Source organism: Acipenser ruthenus, chromosome 28 (assembly GCF_902713425.1).
Source record: "Acipenser ruthenus chromosome 28, fAciRut3.2 maternal haplotype, whole genome shotgun sequence".
Classification (NCBI taxonomy): Eukaryota; Metazoa; Chordata; class Actinopteri; order Acipenseriformes; family Acipenseridae; genus Acipenser; species Acipenser ruthenus.
In genome coordinates this window covers 14,031,744-14,058,400 of record NC_081216.1, presented here as the reverse complement: position 1 = coordinate 14,058,400, position 26,657 = coordinate 14,031,744, and the positions used below count along the sequence as shown (strand labels likewise).

General features: G+C 44.4%; 1 protein-coding gene across 1 annotated transcript in view; it reads left to right on the top strand.

The window, feature by feature from the left end:
* The window catches only part of LOC117435014 (tetratricopeptide repeat protein 17-like), a gene marked incomplete in the record, with an annotated part of 44,199 nt that extends 19,153 nt beyond the window's left edge, over nucleotides 1–25,046 (top strand). The window contains 13 exon segments of the mRNA XM_059002942.1: nucleotides 3,339–3,454; nucleotides 6,442–6,595; nucleotides 7,036–7,113; nucleotides 7,856–8,080; nucleotides 8,285–8,474; nucleotides 16,208–16,494; nucleotides 16,640–16,778; nucleotides 18,054–18,174; nucleotides 19,584–19,743; nucleotides 20,151–20,234; nucleotides 22,078–22,197; nucleotides 22,673–22,816; nucleotides 23,654–25,046. Coding sequence (XP_058858925.1) covers nucleotides 3,339–3,454; nucleotides 6,442–6,595; nucleotides 7,036–7,113; nucleotides 7,856–8,080; nucleotides 8,285–8,474; nucleotides 16,208–16,494; nucleotides 16,640–16,778; nucleotides 18,054–18,174; nucleotides 19,584–19,743; nucleotides 20,151–20,234; nucleotides 22,078–22,197; nucleotides 22,673–22,816; nucleotides 23,654–23,785 — 1,950 coding nt within the window.
* Between the last annotated feature and the right edge of the window lie 1,611 nt (nucleotides 25,047–26,657).

The following is a 26,657-nucleotide window of genomic DNA, read 5'->3' as shown; positions in this document are numbered from 1 at the left end:
ATGTATCATGTAGTTCTTTCGACCACTCCTGAGAGAAGAACATGTAGGCATCATGGGAAAGGAACTTCTTCCACTGCTTTGGAAAGTCTGGTGGCTGTTGCTGATTTTGATCACTAGTTTGCCCCTGCTAGCATGACGACTGTGCTCTGTGCATTCGATGAGGTTTCTGGATATTCATCAGTGAGAAGATCACTTGGAGAATTGCAAAGCCTTTTCCAGAACTACCAATGCAAGGTCTGCAAGAGTCTCAGGGAGGCGAGCAAGAGATTGCAGCAAAGCCATCAGCCTGGTCCGAAATTGTGTGAGCTGGTTTTACATCCTTTTTTGATGAACTCTCCCAGCTTGCTGTTGACAGTACTGCACGGGGTACCATCTGTTGCTGCTAGTGCCCAAGGGAGAGATCTGAGTCAGTGTCTCGGGACATTTTGCAGATACATCTGACGGGTCTGTGCTATGACCACCTTCCATGCAAACAGGCTAAGATCAGCTTTGTGAATGGCTCCTCGCCCAGCTGCTTTGGTTTTTACCGAATTCTATATAAGAACATAAGAAAGTTTACAAACGAGAGGAGGCTATTCGGCCCATCTTGCTCGTTTGGTTGTTAGTAGCTTATTGATCCCAGAATCTCATCAAGCAGCTTCTTGAAGGATCCCAAGGTGTCAGCTTCAACAACATTACTGGGGAGTTGGTTCCAGACCCTCACAATTCTCTGTGTAAAAAAAGTGCCTCCTATTTTCTGTTCTGAATGCCCCTTTATCTAATCTCCATTTGTGACCCCTGGTCCTTGTTTCTTTTTTCAGGTCGAAAAAGTCTCCTGGGTCGACATTGTCAATAACTTTTAGAATTTTGAATGCTTGAAAAGAAATTCTTCCACTACTTTGGAGAGTCTGGTGACTTCAGCTTTATCTTGGGGAGTGGATCATAGCATGTTTCGCTTGTGACCTGTCTGTTTCACAAACTGTGATGAGACTTTCTGGCCCTTGGTGGGAGCTTGTAGTAAATCTGTTGTTACTTGAGGGCCTGCCTTCATCCCAGATGTAACACCAAAAAGTTAATGCAAGCTCTCAAAGGGGTTGGCAGACTTCTTGAATTAATCAGGTGCTTTCAAGACATCATCATCAGTGTCATACTTCAGTCTTGGTGGCCTTGCTTCTTTCTGTGCTGTCTTGTCATACTCGTTCCTTCCTGCCTTTTGCTGATAGCTTTGAATGATGGTTACCCGTTCGTGTGCTGTCAAAATCCAGGACATGAGCTCCACAGTTTCTTTTCTGTGTCTTAGTTGATAGACCACTCAATGGCCTGGTCATTTGGAACCTGGGCAAATGGCATTGAAGATCTCTGCACAGCAAATTACCCATTCCTGAGATGGTTATAGGTATCACACTCGCATGATTGTTCCTGGCATTGGAGTGCATCCAGGGGAGCATATCATGCACACAGACCAGGTACATTTCCAAGTGGCCTTCTCGAGTAGCCCTGATGAATGATAACAGCAGATTCCCCATTTCTGTGTAATAGCTCCAGAATTGTGCCATTGGCCTTTGTAAATCTTTTTGAGTTTCAGGAATGATTGGTGTAGCATTGAATTGTTGAAGCAGGACTCCCACAGTGTGCTTTGTAAGCTGCTCTCAGGTCTTTCGGACATCTGCCAATGGTTCAGATTTGGTGCCACCACAATTGTGTTCAACTAGCCAGTTTCCAAATGTTCCCATTGAAGTCTCAGCAGGGCTTCCATCGTAATCTTCTGCATGCAGACTCTCTGTTATAGTGACACCTTTCAGGTGCTCCATTAATAGAACCAGATCAAATGTTTTCTGATTCCAGTAGCATGTCCCTGAGACCAGCTTTGGGAAAAAGCTTTCCTAGCACAGTGAGCAGAGTACAAGCTATGAAACCTCCCTTGTAAGGCACAAAGCACTTCAATTCCATAGGGTTCTTACATATCACAGGTAGTGCTTTTGCATAGATGGCCTGATCAAAAAGATCATGTCTTTTCAGTTCAGCACTGAACCCTGTCCATGCTGGAATTGTTTGCTTTTCTTCTTTGTTTATGGTGAATAGGGAGTCACCAATACCCAAGCGAAGTAGGAACCATGCAAAATCCAATCTTTGACTGTTTGAATCGGTATGAGGAGATCTTAAAAGCAGGTGGGTTATATGGCAGCAATTCTCTGGAGTGATCGGACAGAGGACATTGTTTGGAGCATGCTTATGTAGCTGTAGAAGACATGGGAGCACCCTTATCTACCTGTCTTTGGATGGTGATGCAATTAGTGCAGTGGGTTGCTCCTGCTACAGAAAAGGTGTCCTCAAGAGTATCATTGTTCCCCCAACACCACGTTGCAAATACCCCTGGCTGGACATTGCTGGGGAGAAATATTCCTTGTTCCTCCAAACTGAACTGCTGCTCAGCTGTGGAAGTTGCTACTGTGTGTGTGATGGAATGGCCAAAGCGGTTGAGCAATTGCACATCTCTATGCGCTGGAGCTGGACTCTCCTGAAGTGACTCAACCACCCGCACTGCCTGGCTAGATGCACTGCTGCCACGTGTGACTGGACTGGTGCACCATAAACATATTTCAGTACCTCCACATTTGGGTCTTTCCAATAGCTGTCCTGGCAGTCACCACTGCAGAAACATGTTTTTAGGGTAAAATGAAAAACAATTGTCCTACACCAAGTTGTTAGTAAATTGATAATGTTTGGGTGCACTACTGCAATTGTGAACTAAATCATTTTGCATATTACATATTGCTTAAAGAGGAGACAAATTAGCCAAGATATTTGATATTTAGGGGGTCTGAGGGGAAATACATGTTTCATCCCATTCTATTTCAAGAATGGTGACACATGGAGTCACAAAGCATACTACATACAAAACTGGACTTTCTGATGTGTGTGTGTTTATAACAGTGCAATGTAGCATGGAGATCTGCGGAGAAGAAAGGGTTGATTCTCCTAAGAGGATCAGAGACACTACTTCACACCGAGAGGGGTGAGGGTATGGAATGGGTTACCTAGTCATGTTGCTGATGCTGAGTCACTGGGACCCTCCCTTTTAAGACCTGGCTTGACTCAGTGATGAGATCAATTAGCTACTATGAACTGGGCGAGCTTAGATAGGCTGTACGGACTCCTCTCATTCGGGAATCTTCTGATGTTTGTGATGTTTTTTTTGTTTAATTTCAAAGCAAGAAATTTAGAAGAGTTCCTCTAAAGAAAATTTGCTTGTGTTCTAATATTAGTCAATAACAAGTCCTGTGTTCTGACTTCTCTGGGATTTCTTCCTGATCTATTTTTTCTGATTTATTTCCTATTCTTTTTGTTTCATTGTGCAGGACAGCCAGGACATCCTGTGGCCAAAGAGGTCTGACTGTGCCCGAATCTTTCCCTCCATCCCCACACCGGAGGAGCTGCCTACCTACTTCCTCCCACCAGAGAATCGTGGACTGGGGTAAGAGATTAGCGTGCTGCCCTGGCGCACTGGCACACTGCGCTGGTCATTGTGCACCAGCCGGGCGTTTACAGTGTCCCAGAACCCCCTGCAGTGTTTACAAGAAATGTTCTGCCCCTTTGCTGTATCCTCTGTTAAGAACCCTGTTACTGCCCCATGGCATGTGCTATGTTATTTAACAGAAGATAGGAGGCACTTTTTCACACTGAGAATTGTGAGGGTCTGGAACCAACTCCCCAGTAATGTTGTTGAAGCTGACACCCTGGGATCCTTCAAGAAGCTGCTTGATGAGATTCTGGGATCAATAAGCTACTAACAACCAAACGAGCAAGATGGGCTGAATGGCCTCCTCTCGTTTGTAAACGTTCTTATGTTCTAAAATAACTGTATATCGCTTGCCTGTTTTGCACCATTAGTAACATTGTTTTGAAAGAAACACATGTTCAAGAAAACAGGTATTTAACTTTTTGTATTACTTTTAAGTTAAAGTCCTCAGTTTTTGTGACTTATTGCACTTCCTTGGTCATTTCACCTCAACAGTGTTGTCCGGGTCAAAGCATGTTACTGGCTGAAAGCATGTCAGTCAGTAGGAGAAGCAGCTGATTGGTTAACGACAGGAAAAAAGCCATTGAAGGGGTGGGGACAATTTCACCCTTCAGATAAAATGACCAAACAAGTGCAACACTAACTGAAAGCATTGATATCATACAGAGGTTTCTTTACCAAGTGTAGGACCAGATAGCATGTTACAGTGACGTGTTTCTTTCAAAGCTGGACATTTGAGACCAACATTTGAAGAGCACAACAGAAGTTTATGGAAGTATTGTGTTAGCTACAATCCCTTTAAAAAGCAGCATTTAATATCAAATGTTGTGAAATGAATCGTAATGCCACAAAGAAGCGCTCTTGTTGAAGTCTAGATATAAAAATGTGCTTTCACCTGTTTGTGCCAGCAGCACATACTCCCATGGGCATCTACTGATAGAATTACACATCTGAATGGCTTGGGATCTCAACCATGACATGTACAACTGGAAAGGTTTCCAGAAATAGCATACATCCTGTGTAAAAATAACTTCCTGTATTAAACTGTTGTGCCATGTACTCTTCCAGTGACAGTAGTTTGGATTTGGATCGGCCATAAATCCCAAATGCAGTAGTATTAGACTTTAAAGGGTTACAGAACACCTAGTCATGTTTACTAATACAATGCTTCCCAAACTGGTCCTGGGGACCCCCTGTGTCTGCTGGTGTTCATTCCAACTTTATCACAGTGAGATTTGTATTCGTGGCTGGTGAACAATCCAAGCATTAAAAATACCATCAGTGTGCCATAGCATCCTCTGAATACATCAGCACACAGTTACACTGCACAGGTGGAGTTTACTTCAGAAACGAGTTTGGAAATTCAGAAACAGTCAGGAGAACTTGCCCATTCAGTACATACAAGTTGGATGATTTGAGTTCAAGTAACTTGAACAAGAACATATTAATTCAAATGGAAATAGCATGGAGGCTAATTGTTTGGTGTACTTCATCAATTTAAGTTCTATGCGGGTGCCTCTTATTTGAATAAAGTAAGTTGAAACAACAGAATAAGGAATGTTTGTAGCTAACAACACCCTTTCACAGATCTACTGTGTTTTACACTCCCACTCGCTATAAAGGTCTACAATGTACAGATTTTTTTTAAAAAAGCACAGTATCGCTAACATGGATTTTCATTTTGAAACCCGATTTACAGTCCACAAATACGAATGTCAAGGGACAGGCAAAAATACATGTCTTATCAGTAATTCTCATTATCAGGATGATAGCCAGATGCATTCTGTCAGTTTTTATTGAAGTTACAGTAACACTGAAATCAAAATTCAGTTACAGAACATTGAAAAGTAATATGCATTTTTAAGTACTGTGCGTTTTATTGAAAATACGGTTGTAAGTAAACATAAAGTATACATTTCAACTTGAAAGCTGTATGTCCCGTCCTGATCACAGACATTTTGAGGCGTCCTGAACATCAGGGTATTGAACAAATCAGACATGCTGACGACTTGCATCCACAGTGTGCTGTTCATAGGCCTGTGTTGTTGTATCCTGGTTTTTCAGAATGGTTAAGAAAGCGTTCACGGGAACGTTGAAATCTGCAGAAACATCTTTTTCTTGTACAGTGGTGCACTATCCACTCCACTTTTATCTGCAATGATAATGAATGGATTTTGTGCTGGTCAAGAATTTCAAAATGGCATTGATGCCAAAATAATTTGCACAAAGAGGAAATTCATATTAAGTGAATTTGTATTGTAAGAAGTAATTTACAATAACCATCTTAAATTTGGCAGAGACGATGTCGACAATGTGTAGTATCTGGAAATGTGTTTAATTAGAGTTTGTTTTAATGAGAATAGACTGGAACTGGTACTATTTTAAAGAAAGATATCTGTTTGCTTGCCTAGTTATTACACTTGCACTTCTTAGGTCACTTCACCTCAGTAATTTTTTTCGGGTCGAGCGTCTTACTGGCTGCAAAACATGTCAGTCGTTGGGGGAAGCAGCTGGTTGGTTCCTCACAGGAAAGAACGCTCTGAAGGGGTGGGGACAAATTCACTCTGCAGGTGAAATGACCAAGTGCAAGAATCTGTAGAAAGACTACAAACAGAGATTTATTTAGCCTAGTATAGTACCAGAGGCCATGTTTTAAAAATGCAAATACACATTTACAATAACAAGTCAAAACTGCACATCTGAAACCTATACAGTGAATGCCTGACTGTAAGATTTTTTGAACAATTTTGTTAGCTTCACACACTTTACATTTGCTATTTTACTATTAAAGTGCTTTTTACTTGAATAGAGCAAGTTGAAACAACAGAAGAAGGACTTTTGGTTCAGTTAACTCTGTGTGAATGAGAAAGGATCCTGGTTAAGGTTTCCAGTGCATCGATGCCCCCTCCGTGCCTAACCCCTGTCCCGGCTCTGCTCCACAGGGTCTATGCTCTTGTGTTCCAGGGCCGGCTCCCCGAAGTGATGCCGCCCCCCCCAGACTGCAGCTCTGTGCCAGGCCCCCCCCTGAGGGACAGCCCTGCTTCTCTGGGGTGGGGGCTGGAGGGGAGGGAGCTGCCAGACCGTCATGCCAGGCAGGTCAGTTAGTAACTCTTATTATTTAAAGAGATCTGTGCTGGTAGATCCTCTTTCTAGGGCTTTCGATCCCCCAATCCCAATAAACCAGGTTGAAGTTAATGCATGTGTTTTGTGTAGCATGATCATTGTAAAAAAAAAAAAAAACACACACACACTTTAAAACTATTGCTTTAATGCTAAATGTTCATTAATCGAGGTGCAAAGTAATATATAAATATTCAGTTTTTTTTTTTTTTTTTGCCTTGAAGTATCCAAAATTGAAATATACACAGTTAGCATGGAAGGGGATTCATAATTTGCACAACATTGTTGTTTTGCATTGTTTTCAGTACAACTTTAATGTTGATATTATTGAACAACCCTCTGGTGGCCAGACGGTGCATAACAGTGTCTCTTGTCACAGACATTTTCTTTTGCATATCCTCCTCCATGCTCTCCAGCTCCTGCTCTCCCGTCTGGACAGGCTGAGTCTCAGTGAGGAGCAGATCGGGGGACTCATTACTCAGGGCTTGAACCAGGTGAGGCTCACAGCTTAACGTAATATATATATATAAAGTTTACTATTTGTGAGGGACCTTGCGCCATCACACCCCTCTACTGGAAATTTGAAAAAAGACACCCTGTGACATGGTCTTGAAATCTAAATGCTATACTAATGTTGTATACAGCGCATTTTTAAACATACACTGGCAGTGTTTTAACAGTTAAGTTTATTAGAATAAACTGTGATGGGCTACTGTTTTATTTTCTCTGCTGGCTAGTGGAGAAAATGCATTTAACAGCCAAATTGGGGTATATGTTGAGATGTGAAAAGTGTTGTCAGCCAGAATACAATAATTAGATTCTACTGCTGCAGCCCCCTGCTTTTTTTTCTGCCTCCCCATTTTTTTTTGGCCACTGAACCCATTCCAGGTTTTTTAATACAAGCTTGATTAGCCCCAGCGTACATGTGACAAGCTCAGGTATGTTTTATTAAACTCTTAGTAAAACCAGGAATGGATCAAACTGCTGTGCAATGGGAGTCTTATTGCCATCCCTGTATGAATAAAGATGCTATGATGATTGAGTATTTAACTCGTGTATTATTATATCTTTCCATATTCAAGTTTTTGTTAGTGAGAAGTTAGAGTTGAATAAATGTTTTGTTTTTCACACTTTCTTGAACCCAGTCACAGCACTCTCTCACAGTTGTGAACATACTGCCCTGGACTCTTCTCTTGTCTGGGTACCTCTTGAACTCTCTCCCTGTCTCACTTTCAGTCTGGCGCCCCCTTGTGGCTTGTCCTAAATGAGGCTGCTCTCTTCTGGCGAGCGAGTGGCAATGCCAGCTCCGCCCTTTCCTGCCTGCGCAGAGCCCTCAACTCCGCCCCTCAGGAGCACCTTGACATCCCATTGGTCAATGCGGCCAACCTGCTCCTGCACTTCGGGCTGTACCAAGAGGCTAGCCAGGTCCTGGAGAGAGCGCTGGCCATCAACCGGAGTGAGGTACACACAGGCAGACCGCACTGCCTCCCTTCTAGTCCCTCAGCTCTAACCACGAGACCACACTTCCTCTCTCCCAGTCCCTCAGCTCTAACCACTAGCCCACACTGCCTCCCAGTCCCTCAGCTCTAACCACTAGACCACAGTGCTCCCTGAGCAAGTGAACTAGTGCCTGTGTAATGAGTCTGTCTCTGTGTCTCTCCCTAGCCCCTGACTCTGCTCAGCCTGGGGAATGTGTGCCTAGCCCAGGGGAATGTGAGTGGTGCGGTGTCGGTGTTTCGACAGGCCCTGTCTCTGGGGACGCGCTGCCCGGAGTGTGAGAGCAGCCTCCGGCTCATCCGCTGCCTGCAGTTCTACCCCTTCCTATACAACCTGAGCAGCTCGTCGGCCTGCAAGCGTGAGTACAATGAAACAGGAATTCACTTCATTAGAACAGACAGCTAAGCACGGGTTCACACAACTGGACACCAATAAAAAAACAAATACGGACTTCCATATTGTTTTTAAGACGCAAATGCATACCGTCAGTACATTTTTAACAGGAAAGCATTTTTCATGTAGGCAGCGAGGGTGCATATTATGACCCATACCTCCCGATTTTGCTATTGAGTCTCTGGGATCTGACAATGATGTCCGGGGAACTGAGCTTATTATCACTGACCATAATTAAATACCAGTCCCCATATATCACGTAAGGCCGGAATGTTCCAATTCACTAAAAAGTCCATCCCTGCTAGTGGCTAGACAGCGACTTGGATGATGACCCCTAATTTTGGTGCGTACCAAACCATTTCTGCTGGTACTCATTGTGAGTACAATGAAACGGTCCGAGTCAGGAATTCCCTTCATTTAGAAGCCAATCTCTTGTTTTAAGTTGTTCTTCAGAAGTCTGCTATTAGATTGAATTAGTAGATAGTACAGCAGCTAGCGCATGAAAGGTGAATGAAACGTCATTGAAGTCTTTGGGAAGGGTTTCCGTGGGGATGAAGCAGGTGATTTTGACGCATTGGGAAGGGTTTCCGTGGGGATGAAGCAGGTGATTTTGACGCATTGGGAAGGGTTTCCGTGGGGATGAAGCAGGCTGATGATGCAGTGGTAACCCTGGGATTGTATCATGCATTGGAACACTATGCAGATTGGTGCGTTAGTTCTTTTGTGTGTTGCTGTTGATGACATCACTGGTCACCAGTGGGAACGGGGCTGGAGGCTTATCTGGGATGTTCTTTAACCATCTATCTAAATACAGCCTTCCCCCTCATTCCCCAGTCACCCATCTATCTAAATACAGCCTTCCCCCTCATTCCCCAGTCACCCACTCATCTATCTAAATACAGCCTTCCCCCTCATTCCCCAGTCACCCATCTATCTAAATACAGCCTTGCCCCTCATTCCCAAGTCACCCATCTATCTAAATACAGCCTTGCCCCTCATTCCCCAGTCACCCATCTATATAAATACAGCCTTCCCCCTCATTCCCCAGTCACCCATCCATCTATCTAAATACAGCCTTCCCCCTCATTCCCCAGTCACACATCTATATAAATACAGCCTTCCCCCTCATTCCCCAGTCACACATCTATATAAATACAGCCTTCCCCCTCATTCCCCAGTCACCCATCTATATAAATACAGCCTTCCCCCTCATTCCCCAGTCACACATCTATATAAATACAGCCTCCCCCCTTATTCCCCAGTCACCCATCTATATAAATACAGCCTTCCCCTCATTCACCAGTCACCCATCTATTTAAATACAGCCTTCCCCCTCATTCCCCATCCATTTGTCTATCTAAATATAGGCTTCCACCTCATTCCCCAGTCCCTTTCATGTGCCGTTCAATAGAAGCTAATTTTAGTGCAGGCTCAGGGACTTAGCTCTATATATAGCTTCAGTTGATTTCTTTACCTTTCTCCCTCCCTCTCATTTTTGCATCTCTTCTCCCCGTCTCTCAGCCCCCCTGCACTACACATACCCTGTGGGGAAAAGAGAAGAAAGCTTTGATGTAAAGGAACCGGACAGTTAATAATTGAACAGGATAAAAATAGCTGGGTGATATTTATAAAGCTCTTTCTATATTCGGTACACTGCAGAACTGTCTGTCTGAATGTGTGGGAGTGGATTGAGAGGGGTTGATAACCGGCTTTAGGTGGTCTGGTCCATTCTATGGAGGCAGTAAGAACAGTATTGTATTGGGAATTTTAAAAACTACAAAAACACATTTAACAACTAGACCTGAGGAGCAGCTCCTGAACTCCAGTAAAGCACTTTAAACACAACATATTTCATATTGGAGGAATTGCACCAAGAATCATCTATCAAACTTCTTTGGTTACTGCGTCTCAATGGTCGATTGTGACATTATAGATCATAGCAATGACAGGATAGCCTGCCTGGGAATTGCCAGAAACACAAGACCAGTAAATCCAAAAAGAAATAATAACAAACGTAAGGTGTAATCCATTCTCTTGCAATGTGTGTTTGTGATTCTTGATCCTTAGGATTTCTCGGCGGCGTCTTAGTCCCCCTTAACCTAACCTACCAATTTGCCTATCGGATGTCAACCGAAGTCTATATTATAAATACAATATTCTGTGTTTGGAGAGAGTCAGGATGCTTTATATTGCTATAGCAAGGCGATCAATAAAGAATACAATATTATTGTTTCTTTATTTGCATTAGCGCAGTATCGATACAGTTTATTATAATTGTATTTTTAAATATCAGAAATATATAGTATGTGCTTGTGGGCCTTTTGGTAAGTATAGTCCATCTGCAGCGTTGGAATAATTTTTTTTCTTCTGTTTCTGTGTTTTTATTTGATTCACAGCTGTATTGTTTGTGGTCAGTAAAGCCAATAAGAATTGTTTTTATTGTAAGATGCAATAACATTACAGTTAAAATGTAAGGCTGTAGTTAATGCATACCCCATAAGTTAGTAGTAAAGTATGTACAGTATATATTGAAAGTACTCATGACTTCAAGGTTATGTTGCATTTTACTCACCCAATATATATATATATATATATATATATATATATATATATGTGTGTGTGTGTGGGTGTACAAAAACCACTGCAAAAATTAGCGTGGAGCTCTTGTTATTGTATGTAATGATTTAATTTGCTTTCAGTTTTATTTGGGCCAGATCTGGCTCCTAGTCTATCTTTCACAAAATAATTGAAACAGATATGCAGTTTGTTTTTTATTCACTTTTTCAGAAAATATGCTTAAAAATGTAATGTGACCAAATCAATATGTGTCCTGTAAAGGGTTAAGTGTATGTGTGTGGGTGTGGGTGGAGTGGCAGGACCGTGGATGATCTCTGCTGGTTAAAGGCCCCTCAGGAGTCCCTGATATCAGGACAGGTCTTTTGGCATTGGGCTGACGTCTTTTACTTCATGTAGGGTACAGGCCCCCTTTGTCTTGCTGGAGCAGTTTCTGATCAAGCTTTTCAGACTGGCATTACACATTGTCTCTGATCGCCTCCCAGAGCGACAGCATTTCACCTGCAATATGACTTGCTGCACCCCCGATATCTCATACAATCCATGGGCTGAATCCCAGCTAGCTGTTTAAACACAAGGTGCTATATACAGTATAGAAGACTGCAGTGGAGAGTCTGTTTCATGTGTCTCTGCTAGCTCTCTCCCTGCTCTTTCGTTCTTTTAATCTTCTTGCCAACCACGTCATTCCGCTTTGCAAATGCTGGCTCCTGCTCCGCAGAAAGGTTCTTTGAGTGCATCAGAGTGGGGTTTTGATGTTGGTGCTGAGACTCATTTCAGCAGCAAGGATCCCCAAGTGTGTGTGTGCTAATGGGGAACAAAATCTTTGGCTATTTCAAATTGGGAGAAAAACAGGGTAAAATTCAACTCCATTTGTTTGAAATAAGAAGTTGTATTTGTACCTGTGATTGCTGCTTATTCTGTTAATGTGTAGTTGTTTTTGTTACTTTAATATAATTGTAATTAATTGTATAATGCAGCACAATTGTAATTGAATAGCATATCATTGTAATTTGCGCACACAATGCTGCTGAAATTGCAAGTACCGGTGTATATGTTATAATTTGAATTGATCCCAGGTTTGATACACAAGAGGGTCCTGATGTGCTCATCATTTTATGACTGACTATTTTGTAGACAAAAATGTAATGGGATAGAGAGAGTACGTATTCATACCAACTATGAAAACATACTTATTTTTCTTTCAAAACACATTTTGAGAACTACAATGAGCTATATTGTGCTTGTGGTCTTTTATCACAATGCAAACTATACATACCTCCAATACGATACAATATATACCATGTAAAGAAAGTATCCTGACCAATCGGCACTCCCCTAATTGTTCCATACATTTCACATTAATGATCATTTCATTGTATTTTTATTTCAGAATTCTATGAGATTCGCTTTATTTTCCAGCTGTGTGTATGCGTAGGGTTCTTCGTAGCGGCTTGCTGGTTTGCACATGCAGGTAGTGGAGGATTGATTTTGCTTGTTTCCCAGCAGAGGGCTCATGTTACAGCAGAGAGGGGGCAGGAACACAGGGTTCTGAGCCCCTCAGAGACACAGGAGCAAATAGGAGGGAGAGCCTGGGGTCGGAGCCCCTGAGAGACGCAGGAGCAGACAGGAGGGAGAGCCTGGGGTTGGAGCCCCTCAGACACTGGAGCAGACAGGAGGGAGAGCCTGGGGTCGGAGCCCCTGAGAGACGCAGGAGCAGACAGGAGGGAGAGCCTGGGGTCGGAGCCCCTCAGACACTGGAGCAGACAGGAGGGAGAGCCTGGGGTCGGAGCCCCTGAGAGACGCAGGAGCAGACAGGAGGGAGAGCCTGGGGTCGGAGCCCCTCAGAGACGCAGGAGCAGGCAGGAGGGAGAGCCTGGGGTCGGAGCCCCTGAGAGACGCAGGAGCAGACAGGAGGGAGAGCCTGGGGTTGGAGCCCCTCAGACACTGGAGCAGACAGGAGGGAGAGCCTGGGGTCGGAGCCCCTGAGAGACGCAGGAGCAGACAGGAGGGAGAGCCTGGGGTTGGAGCCCCTCAGACACTGGAGCAGACAGGAGGGAGAGCCTGGGGTCGGAGCCCCTGAGAGACGCAGGAGCAGACAGGAGGGAGAGCCTGGGGTCGGAGCCCCTCAGAGACGCAGGAGCAGGCAGGAGGGAGAGCCTGGGATCGGAGCCCCTCAGAGACGCAGGAGCAGACAGGAGGGAGAGCCTGGGGTCGGAGCCCCTCAGAGACACAGGAGCAGGCAGGAGGGAGAGCCTGGGATCGGAGCCCCTCAGAGACGCAGGAGCAGACAGGAGGGAGAGCCTGGGGTCGGAGCCCCTCAGAGACACAGGAGCAGGCAGGAGGGAGAGCCTGGGGTCGGAGCCCCTCAGAGACACAGGAGCAGACAGGAGGGAGAGCCTGGGTCGGAGCCCCTCAGAGAGACAGGAGCAGACAGGAGGGAGAGCCTGGGGTCGGAGCCCCTCAGAGACACAGGAGCAGACAGGAGGGCCTGGGGTTGGAGCCCCTCAGACACTGGAGCAGACAGGAGGGAGAGCCTGGGGTCGGAGCCCCTGAGAGACGCAGGAGCAGACAGGAGGGAGAGCCTGGGGTCGGAGCCCCTCAGAGACGCAGGAGCAGGTAGGAGGGAGAGCCTGGGGTCGGAGCCCCTCAGAGACACAGGAGCAGACAGGAGGGAGAGCCTGGGGTCGGAGCCCCTCAGAGACACAGGAGCAGGCAGGAGGGAGAGCCTGGGGTCGGAGCCCCTCAGAGACACAGGAGCAGGCAGGAGGGGGAGCCTGGGGTCGGAGCCCCTCAGAGACACAGGAGCAGACAGGAGGGAGAGCCTGGGGTCGGAGCCCCTCAGAGACACAGGAGCAGACAGGAGGGAGAGCCTGGGGTCCGAGCCCCTCAGAGACACAGGAGCAGACAGGAGGGAGAGCCTGGGGTCGGAGCCCCTCAGAGACACAGGAGCAGACAGGAGGGAGAGCCTGGGGTCGGAGCCCCTCAGGGACGCAGGAGCAGGCAGGAGGGAGAGCCTGGGGTCGGAGCCCCTCAGAGACGCAGGAGCAGACAGGAGGGAGAGCCGGGGTCGGAGCCCCTCAGAGACGCAGGAGCAGACAGGAGGGAGAGCCTGGGTCGGAGCCCCTCAGAGACACAGGAGCAGACAGGAGGGAGAGCCTGGGGTCGGAGCCCCTCAGAGACACAGGAGCAGACAGGAGGGCCTGGGGTTGGAGCCCCTCAGACACTGGAGCAGACAGGAGGGAGAGCCTGGGGTCGGAGCCCCTGAGAGACGCAGGAGCAGACAGGAGGGAGAGCCTGGGGTCGGAGCCCCTCAGAGACGCAGGAGCAGGCAGGAGGGAGAGCCTGGGATCGGAGCCCCTCAGAGACGCAGGAGCAGACAGGAGGGAGAGCCTGGGGTCGGAGCCCCTCAGAGACGCAGGAGCAGGCAGGAGGGAGAGCCTGGGGTCGGAGCCCCTCAGAGACACAGGAGCAGACAGGAGGGAGAGCCTGGGGTCGGAGCCCCTCAGAGACACAGGAGCAGACAGGAGGGAGAGCCTGGGGTCGGAGCCCCTCAGAGACGCAGGAGCAGGCAGGAGGGAGAGCCTGGCATTCACTGAACCTTACCCTGGGACCGGAGGAGACCCCATACAGCTCCATTGTAAGCCTGCTTCATTGGATCACACTGCTAGTATCAGGGATTTAAATATACTTTCATTAAAGTGTTTGTAGCGAACAAAATAACTCCATGAATCTTATCTGTCATGCACTTTCATTCACTATATAGGTCTCAAATGTGCAGTTTTGTAAGAAATGCATGTATTTTCATTATGTGACATCTGGTACTGCACTAAGTAAAGGAAAGTGCTTAGTTTGCTTGCCTTGCCCTCCAGGAAGTCTGTTAATGCTTTACAGTAGAACCTCAGCGTTACGAACACCAAACTTTTGAACTGACCGGTCAACCAAACACCCCACTTTGATCCGGAAACATGCAGTCACTCAACCATGCAACCAGATAGGCACTCCTATAAGCGCATGAAGCAGGCAAAATTACTGTACCAACAAATGTATTCAGACAAAAGGTTTGGCAGATTTCAGATTTTTTTTTTCAAGCTAAAGGAGGCTGAATGACTGAGCAAGCTGCACGAATGCATTGCGTTTAAAATAAAATAAAAACAAGCACAACGTTCACCCATGATTTCCTGAAACCCATGAAATCTGTGTTTTTGCTACAGATTTCAATGATAACTTAAATTTACTCAGCAGAACTTTAAGTCAGTTGTTGAGATTGTCAGATTAAGGTTAGTATAAATCCCAGAGTGGCTCACCTGGTAAAAGAATATTGTTTATGTTTACTGGAGCATTTATAGTACTAAAAAATGCAGAAAGATTGTGCTTCATTGATTTAGTATTCAATTATACAACAAGTTGAAAACAGCAAAGTTCCATAGGCAGAAATGCCAGATGCTGCTTCACCCACCCTAATATCAGAGTGGAAATCCACTCAATCGATAGATTCTGTGTGTTTTTGTAATTTTATCTGCGATTTCACTTTGAGCTGCAAAACAAATGAAATATTTATGCACAGTGGTTTAGAGATATACCGTTAAAAAAAACGTTAATACCATTAAAAAAATTAATTGAAGATCATTATTCTCTCTTACTTTCATTTTTATTTATGCATTACGTACCCCCTAGGTCTCAAATGTGCAGTTTTGAAAGAAATGCATGTTATAGCCAGCATGTATTTTTCCTTTGAAATGTCTGGTACTACAGTTGGTTAAAGAAATCTCTGTTAACAAGTTATACTTTTAGACTGTCTTGCACTTCCTGGGTCATTTCACCCCTTCATCGGCTTCTTTCCTGTCAGTAACCAACCAGCTGCTTCCCCTTTTGACTGACATGAAGCCAGAAGACAGTGCTGGGCGTAAGTGACCAAGGAAGAAAAGAAGTAACAGACATCTGTTTGAAAATGAAAATGTATGTTTGCTGTAATACCTGCTTCTTTAAAGATTGCACTTTTGAGATCTGTGTAGCTGATGGAAGTAGAAAATGTGTAATATATGTGGGATTATTTAGTTAGTTCCAATTGCTCTTCGTGTGAGTTGTGTATTCCCTAGTGGTGACCTCAGTTTCTCCCTGTCTCAGTGATGCTGGTCCTGGATGGTAACGGCTCTGGCGGGGAACTGCAGCGTGACGAGGAGATCCAGCGGATGGAGGAGAGCGAGGAGGAGGAGGAGGAGAAGGAAGAGGAAGAGTGGCAGTTGAAGGAGGACCTGATTGGAGCCTTCGAGGGGGCTCTGGATGTGAAGGGGCGCCGTGTGGACCTGCAGCGGATCAGGGTGCTGAAGAGAGGAGGAGGAGGAGAGGCAGACGCTGGGGGGAGAGCAGGGCCCTGCTTCGGGAACTGCGAGGACGATGATGGAGCCGAGTGGGTACGAAGAGACACAGCACACCCCTGCCCCCCAATACACCCAGACCCTGCCCCTGCACATGGAGGAATGGCACAATACTGCAGCCTGAATAAAATGCCGGTGGCTGCTGGGTGATTTTTTATTTTTTTTTCTGTGTTTTCTGCAGATCACATTCCAGGTGAAGCGTATGAGGAAGCCCAAGACAGACCCTTCTGACCTGCAAGTGGGGAGCCGAGAGAGGGAGGCTGGCTTCCACTCCGCCCTGGAGATCAGCGGACCCCAAATCCCCTCCCCGGGACCCCCAGGTACCCGCTCACTGAGCCCCCAACTCACCCTCAATCTGTACCCCTCTATACTGTAACAGAGCCCCCAACTCTCCCTCAATTTATACCCCTCTATACCTTACTGTAACAGAGCCCCCAACTCTCCCTCAGTCTGTACCCCTCTAGACTGTAACAGAGCCCCCAACTCTCCCTCAGTCTGTACCCCTCTAGACTGTAACAGAGCCCCCAACTCTCCCTCAGTCTGTACCCCTCTAGACTGTAACAGAGGTCCCAACTCTTCCTCACTCTGTACCCCTCTATACTGTAACAGAGCCACCAACTCTCCCTCAATCTATACCCCTCTATACTGTAACAGAGCTCCCAACTCTCCCTCCATTTGTACCCCTCTATACCTTACTGTAACAGAGCCCCCAACTCTCCCTCAGTCTGTACCCTTCTATACTGTAACAGAGCCCCCAAGTCTTCCTCAATCTGTATCCCTCTAGACTGTAACAGAGCCCCCGACTCTCCCTCAATCTGTAACAGAGCCCCCAACTCTCCCTCAATCTATACCCCTCTATACTGTAACAGAGCTCCCAAATCTCTCTCCATTTGTACCCCTCTATACCTTACTGTAACAGAGACCACGTCTTCCTCAATCTGTATCCCTCTATACTGTAACAGAGCTCCCAAATCTCTCTCCATTTGTACCCCTCTATACCTTACTGTAACAGAGCCCACGTCTTCCTCAATCTGTATCCCTCTATACTGTAACAGAGCCCCCAACTCTCCCTCAATCTATACCCCTCTATACTGTAACAGAGCTCCCAAATCTCTCTCCATTTGTACCCCTCTATACCTTACTGTAACAGAGCCCACAAGTCTTCCTCAGTCTGTATCCCTCTATACTGTAACAGAGCCCCCGACTCTCCCTCCATTTGTACCCCTCTATACCTTACTGTAACAGAGCCCTCAACTCTCCCTCTACTGTAACAGAGCCCCCAACACTCCCTCAGTCTGTAATATTGTAAAATCTGTACAAAATCACTTGAAAACACCTAAAAGCAATGCCCGTTTGATTCATGTTGCTACTATGATGCTACCTCTATTTTCATTTTAAACATAAGGTATTTGTATTATACCACAACTGCCTTGACAAATAACATTTATGGAAAAATCATTTATTTTCATAGAAGTCAAGTATGTGATGCTTGCCTTCAGCTGCAGCATTGCCCTTGACACCTGGCTTTCCCATTGCCTTGGTGTGGGAGAGCTTGTTGTGTGTGACTGCTGGTCTGACACGGTGTGTGTTTACAGGGAGACACCGGGACTACCTGAGTCTAGGCTGGCCGAGCCCAGACGAGTGCCAGCGCCTCCGCAGAGTGGAGCCCACCACAGTGGCAAGCACCTGGCTGGCAGTGTCTGCAAAGAGCATTGAGTGAGTCCCTGGCAGCATAGCAGCACACGTCCGCAGCGCCCCAGTCTGAGCACAGCTGTTTAATGGGGCAGGAGAGCCCCGCAGTATCTGTCAGTTTAACACGTCCGCAGCGCCCCAGTCTGAGCACAGCTGTTTAATGGGGCAGGAGAGCCCCGCAGTATCTGTCAGTTTAACACGTCCGCAGCGCCCCAGTCTGAGCACAGCTGTTTAATGGGGCAGGAGAGCCCCGCAGTATCTGTCAGTTTAACACGTCCGCAGCGCCCCAGTCTGAGCACAGCTGTTTAATGGGGCAGGAGAGCCCCGCAGTATCTGTCAGTTTAACACGTCCGCAGCGCCCCAGTCTGAGCACAGCTGTTTAATGGGGCAGGAGAGCCCCGCAGTATTTGTTTAAGTAACTAGTAACTGTAATAGATTACTTTTACAAAGTCATTTCCACAACACTGAAGACAGGTGAGATTTCTGGAAGTACTTTGTGATCTGCAATCGCTTTAGACTAAAGATCCTGTTCCTCACATTATTGATATAATTGAACAGAAAAAAAAAACTTCACATAAGCTGAGGAAAATATTAAACTGTCATGCTAAATTGTTTTAGGTAGATGGGTAGAACATCAATGCATAACAAATTGGGTCGAGTAACTGAAAGAGAAAAGGTGAATAAGGAGTATTTCAGAAAGAGCAATTACCATACCTCATGTTTAAATTAAAAATCCCCTTTTGATCAGCTGCACAAAATTATATTTAAAGGAGAGTAAAACTTCTCAAACATTGATCAGTACTGTATAATCTTTACAAATGTGCAAACATCAACTAAATACATACTTGGTAAATGTGTCCATTTCCTATATTTGTGGAAATTAGTTTACTTGAGTTTTGTTACATTATAAATACGCTGATCTTGGTCTCTGGACCAAAGACTGTTTGTAAATGTGTCCTACTGTCCCATTTGTACAATTTTGGGGAACCACAAGATGGCAACAGAGTGCTGAGCTTGCATTGAAAAGCAAGGGTAACCCTCACTCCCTCTCCCTCCTTTTGAAAGGATCGGAAAAATCCACAGCATTCTCTTTAGTAGAGGCGTTCTATAGTCTACAGGACTTGCAAGGAATAGGGATTCTATATTGGTCTTTATTATTTTTAATTAGCTTTAATTCTTTTATTTTAGATGTATTAGTTTATATTGTAAAACACACACTCTCTCTGTCAAAAAGAGGAAGAATATATGTTAAAAAGAGGATTTTATATACCTTTAGGAAAAAGTGCAAGGACTGTCTGATACAAGTAACAGTGATGACCTAAGGAATAAATGTAATGTTACAGGGATTGCCGTAGACAAGGAGCACAGCTGGCAAAGCCATGTATGCACCCAGGGAATTCCCACTCGCTCACTCACTCCCTTTTGCTCCACAGTATCACAGAGCACATAGACTTTGCCACTCCCCTGCAAGAGCCTGCAGTGGAGCCAATCTGCAACCCCAACCTACCAGCCACAATGCACACCCTGGACCATCTGAATGGAGTGGCCAACCGCGGAGGCATCCACTACACAGGAGAGAGCCAGCTCCAAGAGGTACCCCCCCAGCACAGTCACACTGTATCACAGCACGTACACACTACTGCACAGGAGAGAGACACAGTCACACTGTATCACAGCACGTACACACCACTGCAACAGGAGAGAGACACAGTCACACTGTATCACAGCACGTACACACCACTGCAACAGGAGAGAGACACAGTCACACTGTATCACAGCACGTACACACCACTGCAACAGGAGAGAGACAGTCACACTGTATCACAGCACGTACACACCACTACACAGGAGAGAGACAGTCACACTGTATCACAGCACGTACACACCACTGCACAGGAGAGAGACACAGTCACACTGTATCACAGCACGTACACACCACTGCACAGCGAGATACAGTCACACTGTATCATCTTCCTAATCCAAATGTCCTGCCTTCTCAGGTGCTCCAGAATCTGGGCAAAGACAAGTACTCTCCACAGTCCTTCGAGCAGGTGGGGACACGCATCGCCAAAGTCCTAGAGAAGGTAAGCTATTCAATCAAAGTTCACCCTCTTAGTAAGGGCTGTAAGAAAAACAACAGGGAAGTTACTGCACCCTCTGATCAGTGCCTGTGTTGATGCCAGGAAATAATTAAGAAGCTTCCAATTATTTTTTCAAAGTTTATTTTACCGTCTCCATTCTGAGCGGTTTGTATTAGCAATGCCAGTGCTTGCTTGTTGTGGGGTTGCCTTGTGTCCCACAGAGCAGGTTATTAGGCAGCATGGTCATTGCTCCCATTGGCCATTCCACTACCACTTGTATTCTCGTTAGAAGACAAAATCTCTTAACTATGTCTCCCGACTACAGCTTCATGAAGGGGGAGCGCTGTACTCAAATATTGTGGTTTTTTGTTTGATATATTCTGTGTTGATCTGCAATTTGAAGTTTCTCTTCTTTTCTATAGCAGTTGCTTATTGAAGACATCCCAGCCTAGCGAAATCACATGACATGTTACCCAGCCTTGCTAAATCAAATGACATGTTACCAAGCCTAGCTAAAATGTCATTATAAAAGTAAGAGACAGCGGCATCTAGTCAACAGCTGTATATTGCCAGCAATACAAAAAACATTTATTATTATTATTATTATTATTATTATTATTATTATTATTACCTGTTCACTGGATGGCGCTGGCTCTTATGTCTTATGTAGCTCGGGTTACTCTGACTGGCAGCTAGAACAGAGGAGCATGAATAGAAGCATGTTCATACAGAAAACAAATGATAATCATTTCAAGAACCACTCGGAATGATTGCAATTCTAAATAGAAAACATTCAGCTTGAAGTTACTGACTCCATTAATAACTATTCATATTCAAAGATGAACTCTTGTGAACTCTACTATTTATTCATCACTTTCTCAGTAAAAAGGTGCTTGATACCTTTGACTTTTCCTTCTATTTGTGCCCTCTAGTATTGCTCTCTGAAACAGGCTTGGGTTAATATTCGACCACAACATTGACAAATTGAATTATTTTTGTGCTGAACCGTTTACACTAGCCACTGCCGGCTTTGGTCTTTTTTTTTTTTTTTTTTTTTTTTTTTTTTTTTTTTTTTGTAGTGTAAATGCAGCCGGCCAAGCTCCAGCCATCCTAAAATTGATACGTATCAAATTGAAAATCTGAAAGTCACCGATGTTTCTTTTTAGCTGTTAAACGAATGTGCTTTGCTTTTGTTGAATAGCAAAAATAATATATGAGTTGTCAGTTGTCATAATGCCTCTTTCTTGAAGTGTCCACACACTCCTGAACTCAGTGAGGCTTTGGAAGTGGAAATTTAAAGAAACAGGCGTTATTTACATATCGGAGTCTGACAAATAGACGGTACTGATATGCAGGTTTTCAATGCTTCGCTCCATTTCTGTTGGCAAAATTCAGTCTTAATTCGTACGGAAAAACAACCGTGAAGTAGAAACATGCAAATGACAGCCTTGTTGGTTTAAACACCTCCGCCTCCGTGTTTTGGGGAGTGGAAATGTCTTCAAGCAAGGGGTGGTCGATATGACATCATCGGGCACTCGCTACAGGTCGGGCTATGCACACGCATTGGTGTCAAAGTCTGTTTAGGTCTGTGCTCAAGTGTAAACGCGCTGTATTAATGCTATACTTTTACAACCAAGGCTTTTCAAAGAAGAGAGACTAAAAGGCTGTTTTTGGTAACCCCATTGTCTCTGTCTCTGTGTATTTGTCCTTGTCTGTGTGTGTTCTTGACTCTGTCCTTGTCTGTGTCTGTCTCTTTGTGTGTGTCCTTGTCTCTGTGTCATTGTGTGTGTGTGTCTGTGTGTGTCCTTTTCTCTGTGTTTGTGTCTGTCTCTGTGTGTGTCTTCAGAACCAGACGTCGTGGGTGCTGTCCAGCATGGCTGCGCTGTACTGGAGGGTGAAGGGTCAGGGGAAGAAGGCTGTGGACTGTCTGAGGCATGCTCTGAACCATGCTCCTCACCACATGAAGGTGAGACACACCCTCCCTCGCAGTAATAGCACTGACCTCTGGATACACGCCACCTGAGGGTGCACTGAATGCCACTGGGGATGTAGTGGAGACCTCCGTACTGTGATGGAGCTTGCAAAGGGCGTTCGTAGCTAAGGTTATTGAGGGAAATTTGAATCTGTGGGGTTTTGCAGTCTCAGTCACTGGGATGAATGTGTCTCTTCTTTGAGAACTCCCACTTGTTTAGACAGGAATTGGTGCAATGGGGTCTCTGTTAAATCATGTGTGCCTGCAGCTTAAAGTACTTTTGGTAATGTTATGAAACTGGTAAGCCAACATCCGGGTTTTGATGAAGACTTCACAGAAGGCTAGACTATGGAAGAACGCTAGACAGTGTCTTCCAGTGTCTGCAAATCTTTAGTGATGATATACTTCTCCTCTCTCTCTCTCTCTCTCTCTCTCTCTCTCTCTCTCTCTCTCTCTCTCTCTCTCTCAGGACGTGCCTCTGATCAGCCTTGCCAATATCTTCCACAACGCCAAGCTGTGGGATGATGCCATTACCGTGGCCAGTATGGCAGTGGAGATCGCGCCACACTTTGTGGTGAATCACTTCACCCTCGCCAATGTCTACATCGCCATGGTGAGAGGTGTGGAGGGAATGGGAGGGGTGTGAGGGAGACAAGGGTAATGGCCATTATCCCCTCCTTCACTAATGCAATGACCCAAAAAAGAAAAGGCTCTAAAAAGGCAAAAAAATGTGTCTGCAGGAGATTATGGAATTGGTAAAACAGTCTTATTGCCCAAGATCAGTATGTGTTAAACATTGTATTTGTTTTGCAAGGCCTAAATGGTGAACATGCATCTGACATAGAACTGAAAGCTGTCCTTGCAGATCCACATTACCTACAGGCTGTTAATTACCATTTCACAAGCTGCTGTAAAGTGCTTGAATAACTTTGACGTTAATTTTAATGATGTCAGTGCATTTATCTCTCTATTTACTGTTTAAAAAAAAATAAAAAAATGTACACATAATTTATAAAATAGTTTTGCACATTCCGCAAAATATGATACTTTACCTGTGACACTGCCATGATTTAAAAACAAAAAAAATCAGGTTATTTACAGTATTGAAAGGGTAGTGAATGGATGTGCATGACTACAATCACTTCAAATGGTTAATCAGAACTGGAATAGCAAATAGCACACACATCCCCTCCAGATCACAACCTTAAATAGGAATCGTAGGGGTAGCGAACACTTCAAATTGTGTTGCACTGCCTTAGTACAACTGTTTGACATAACTCTCTGTACAGTGCAGCCACAAGTGTTTCACTTTGCTTTAGATTATCAGAAAACAAGAGGATGCAAGCTATAGAAATCAGCTTGCAAAAATGATTGAATTAAACAAGGTGCTACAACACCACCTCTAGGTGAAAATAACTTTTGAATAAACAGGTTTGTTGTCTCATTCCAGGAGGAGTTTGAGAAAGCCATACAGTGGTATGAATCCACTCTGAAGCTGCAGCCCGAGTTTGCCCCTGCCAAGGATCGCCTGCGGACTATTCAGTGCCACCTGCTGACCAAGAAGGAGAAGCGCGTCCCGTAGGAGCAGTGCAGGTGTGAGGAGCCTCAGCATCTCACCATCCAACCCAACCTGCTTTTATCTGAGCTGCACATAAACAATAGAGAGTGTTAAGACGGGGGGTGTAATCGATAAAGTTAGCTTTAATTGATTTACATAATTTTTTTTTTTTTAAATTCATATATCTCTTCAATTGAAATATATTAAACACTAAATACAATTCTTTCATTGGACATCTTAATCAGAATTGTGAATGTATTTACTGAAATAGCTGTCTCTGTCCTCATATGGGAAAGTTTTACTGGGTGTTTTCTGGGTAGGCTATTACTATAATGCCATAGGATAGAGATTGTAAACCATTCACACATTCTGATTCACTGATTTCTAAAGAACTTCAAGATTACAATCCCTAGTTAAGACTGTGTAATTGTATTGGAATTTAAAAGTCAAGGGCAGATGCCTGTAGAAAGTTGGAGGTCTGTCTCCCCCACTCTCACCTTTCTTCAGCTGTTTGTTCATCGATAAGAATTTGCAGTTAAAAGTTTGATCCAATCTTGATCCATTTTAAACAGATCCAAAACAGCACCACTGTTTTTTATTATGTATTTTTCTTTCTTCTGAGCAGGACCAGTTAAACGATTCATGTGGCATTAAAAGTGTTCTTTAGGCTCAAAGTTTTGCCCCTCCATTACCACATTAGTTCAGACCCACCCTTTTTTACATGCTTTCAAATCTACCTAGCCATTCTTCTCACAATCCCTTATAGACTGTTGTAAAGTAATTGTAGCATACAAAACCATTTCATAAATCTGAGCTGTTTTGCACCTCCATTTTGTGGTGTCTGCAATCATTGTGAGTGGTTCTGAGTTCTGTTTCATCTGCCTTAGCCAGGGACTGAACAGCCTTCCTCCGTCCATTCAAGTCATGCGATACTTTTCCACTCTGCCAGGCCCACCAGCTCTCTGTGCCTTTATATCTGTGGAGCAGGTGGGCTGGAAGAGTTGAAAGGTCACATGATTTGAGGGAAGCAGTTAGTTCTGGGTTTTCCAGACAAGCAGCACCCCAGATTAGAGAGAAGCAAACAATAGAATCTGGGACATGTAAAAAAGTAATTAAAATGACTGGGCAGCATAAAATCGAACACAGAATTAATTCATTGAACATGTTGGGACAAATATTTTGAATATTGGTTCATATTATCTTGAAAACAAAAGTATGTTTGTATTTGTCAAAATTGTAATGTTTATTGTAATCCCATACGGATAAAATAAACATATCTAAAGTATTCTTTGTCTTTGTGTTGTACAGTGATTCAGTTGGGCCAGGGCTTACTTTCATCAAGATGTTTCCACTACACTAGTGTTCTAGATTAACAAATATCCAACTCTTTGTTTGAATTGGGTCCCACCAGTGTTGTTGTGAGTGTGTTCAAGATTGCATCACTTTGTGTGCAGTAAAGGGACCATTTACCAAAGAGCTGGATTGCTGAAGAGGGCCTATCAGAATGGATTGACCTTTTCAATGGGTTAGAAATGGGAGTGCTTCTTCAAGCCCCTAATCAGCATGTTAAAGTGCAGTACACTGCCCGTACCTCTCATGGCATTGCACCAGACTGTACATCCCCTGCTGTTAGATATAGGTACAAATACAGTATGGCGGAAAAACTCAAAAGCTGATTGGCTAAAAGAATATTTGGAAAGTTTAAATGAAGCACTGTATCATATTGAAGATTACAAAACCTGAAATGCACATTCCAGACCTTACCTACTGTGTTGTTCTGGTCCACTTTACAGTGCTGAGCAATGAAACGTCCACATTGGAGATGCTAAACAAGATCCCAGGTCTCTCCCCAGGACTCTAGTGTATCTGACTCGTGGAAGAAGTGTTATTCACTTAACTGCTGATGTTGGGTTCCATCGTAGAACATTTGTTCAGAAATGTTTTTCCACCTCAGCATTTGAGTGTCCGACAGATTTGAAGAGGTCCTTTACTCCTCTACCATCTGCAGTTAGAATTCTGGACTGGTCTGCCAATGCAGGCTCACTTTTGGGTCTGGTATTGCTGGTTGTTGGCCCTGGCTGCTCCAGTGGGAGCCCTGCAGAGCCCTAAGCAGCATTAGCAGCAAGTATGACAGGAAACAGTACTGTGCAGTCTCCTCAATGTTATAGCAATTGTAGTTCAATTGTAGTGCTAAGATTTCTCCATCATGCACATCCATTCATTCTATAGGTCTCAAATGTGCAGTTCTGAAAAACATGTTACAACAAATGAATTTTCAATTCAAAACATATCTGGTACTACAGTGGGTTAAAGAAAACTGTTCACAAGCAAAGCTTTTAGACTTCCTGGGTCATTTGACCTCGACAGAGACATTCTCCCCACCCCTTTCACTGGTGTCTTCCCTGTGAATAACCAATCAGCTGCTTCCCACAATTGATTGACCCAGACAACACTGATGAGGTGAAATGCAAACAGACAAGCCAAGAATAAGGCATAGAAACTTAGTTTTCATTAACCTACAGTAGCACCAGATCTCCTATTTTAAATTGAAAATACATGTGTGCTATAATGTGTTTCTTTTGAAATTACACATTTCAGATGCATGTAGCTAAAGTGCAAAAGGGCTAAGATTTATGGAATTATTTTATTAGCTATAATAAACTTCAAGGGTGTCTGATCCTTGTACAATATAACAAATTATTAAAATCTAGATATGTATTACATACTTAACTTACACTCTCAGTCACTACGCTGAGTACACTCTCCAACACTTAGATCACTTGTCATAAACACTGTCAAATGTGAATAAGCTAATCATTCATGTTCCACCCAGTAACTGCATCTATCTCTCTGATTGGACAGTTAAGTACAACTCCTTATTATTATTGGTTGTTAT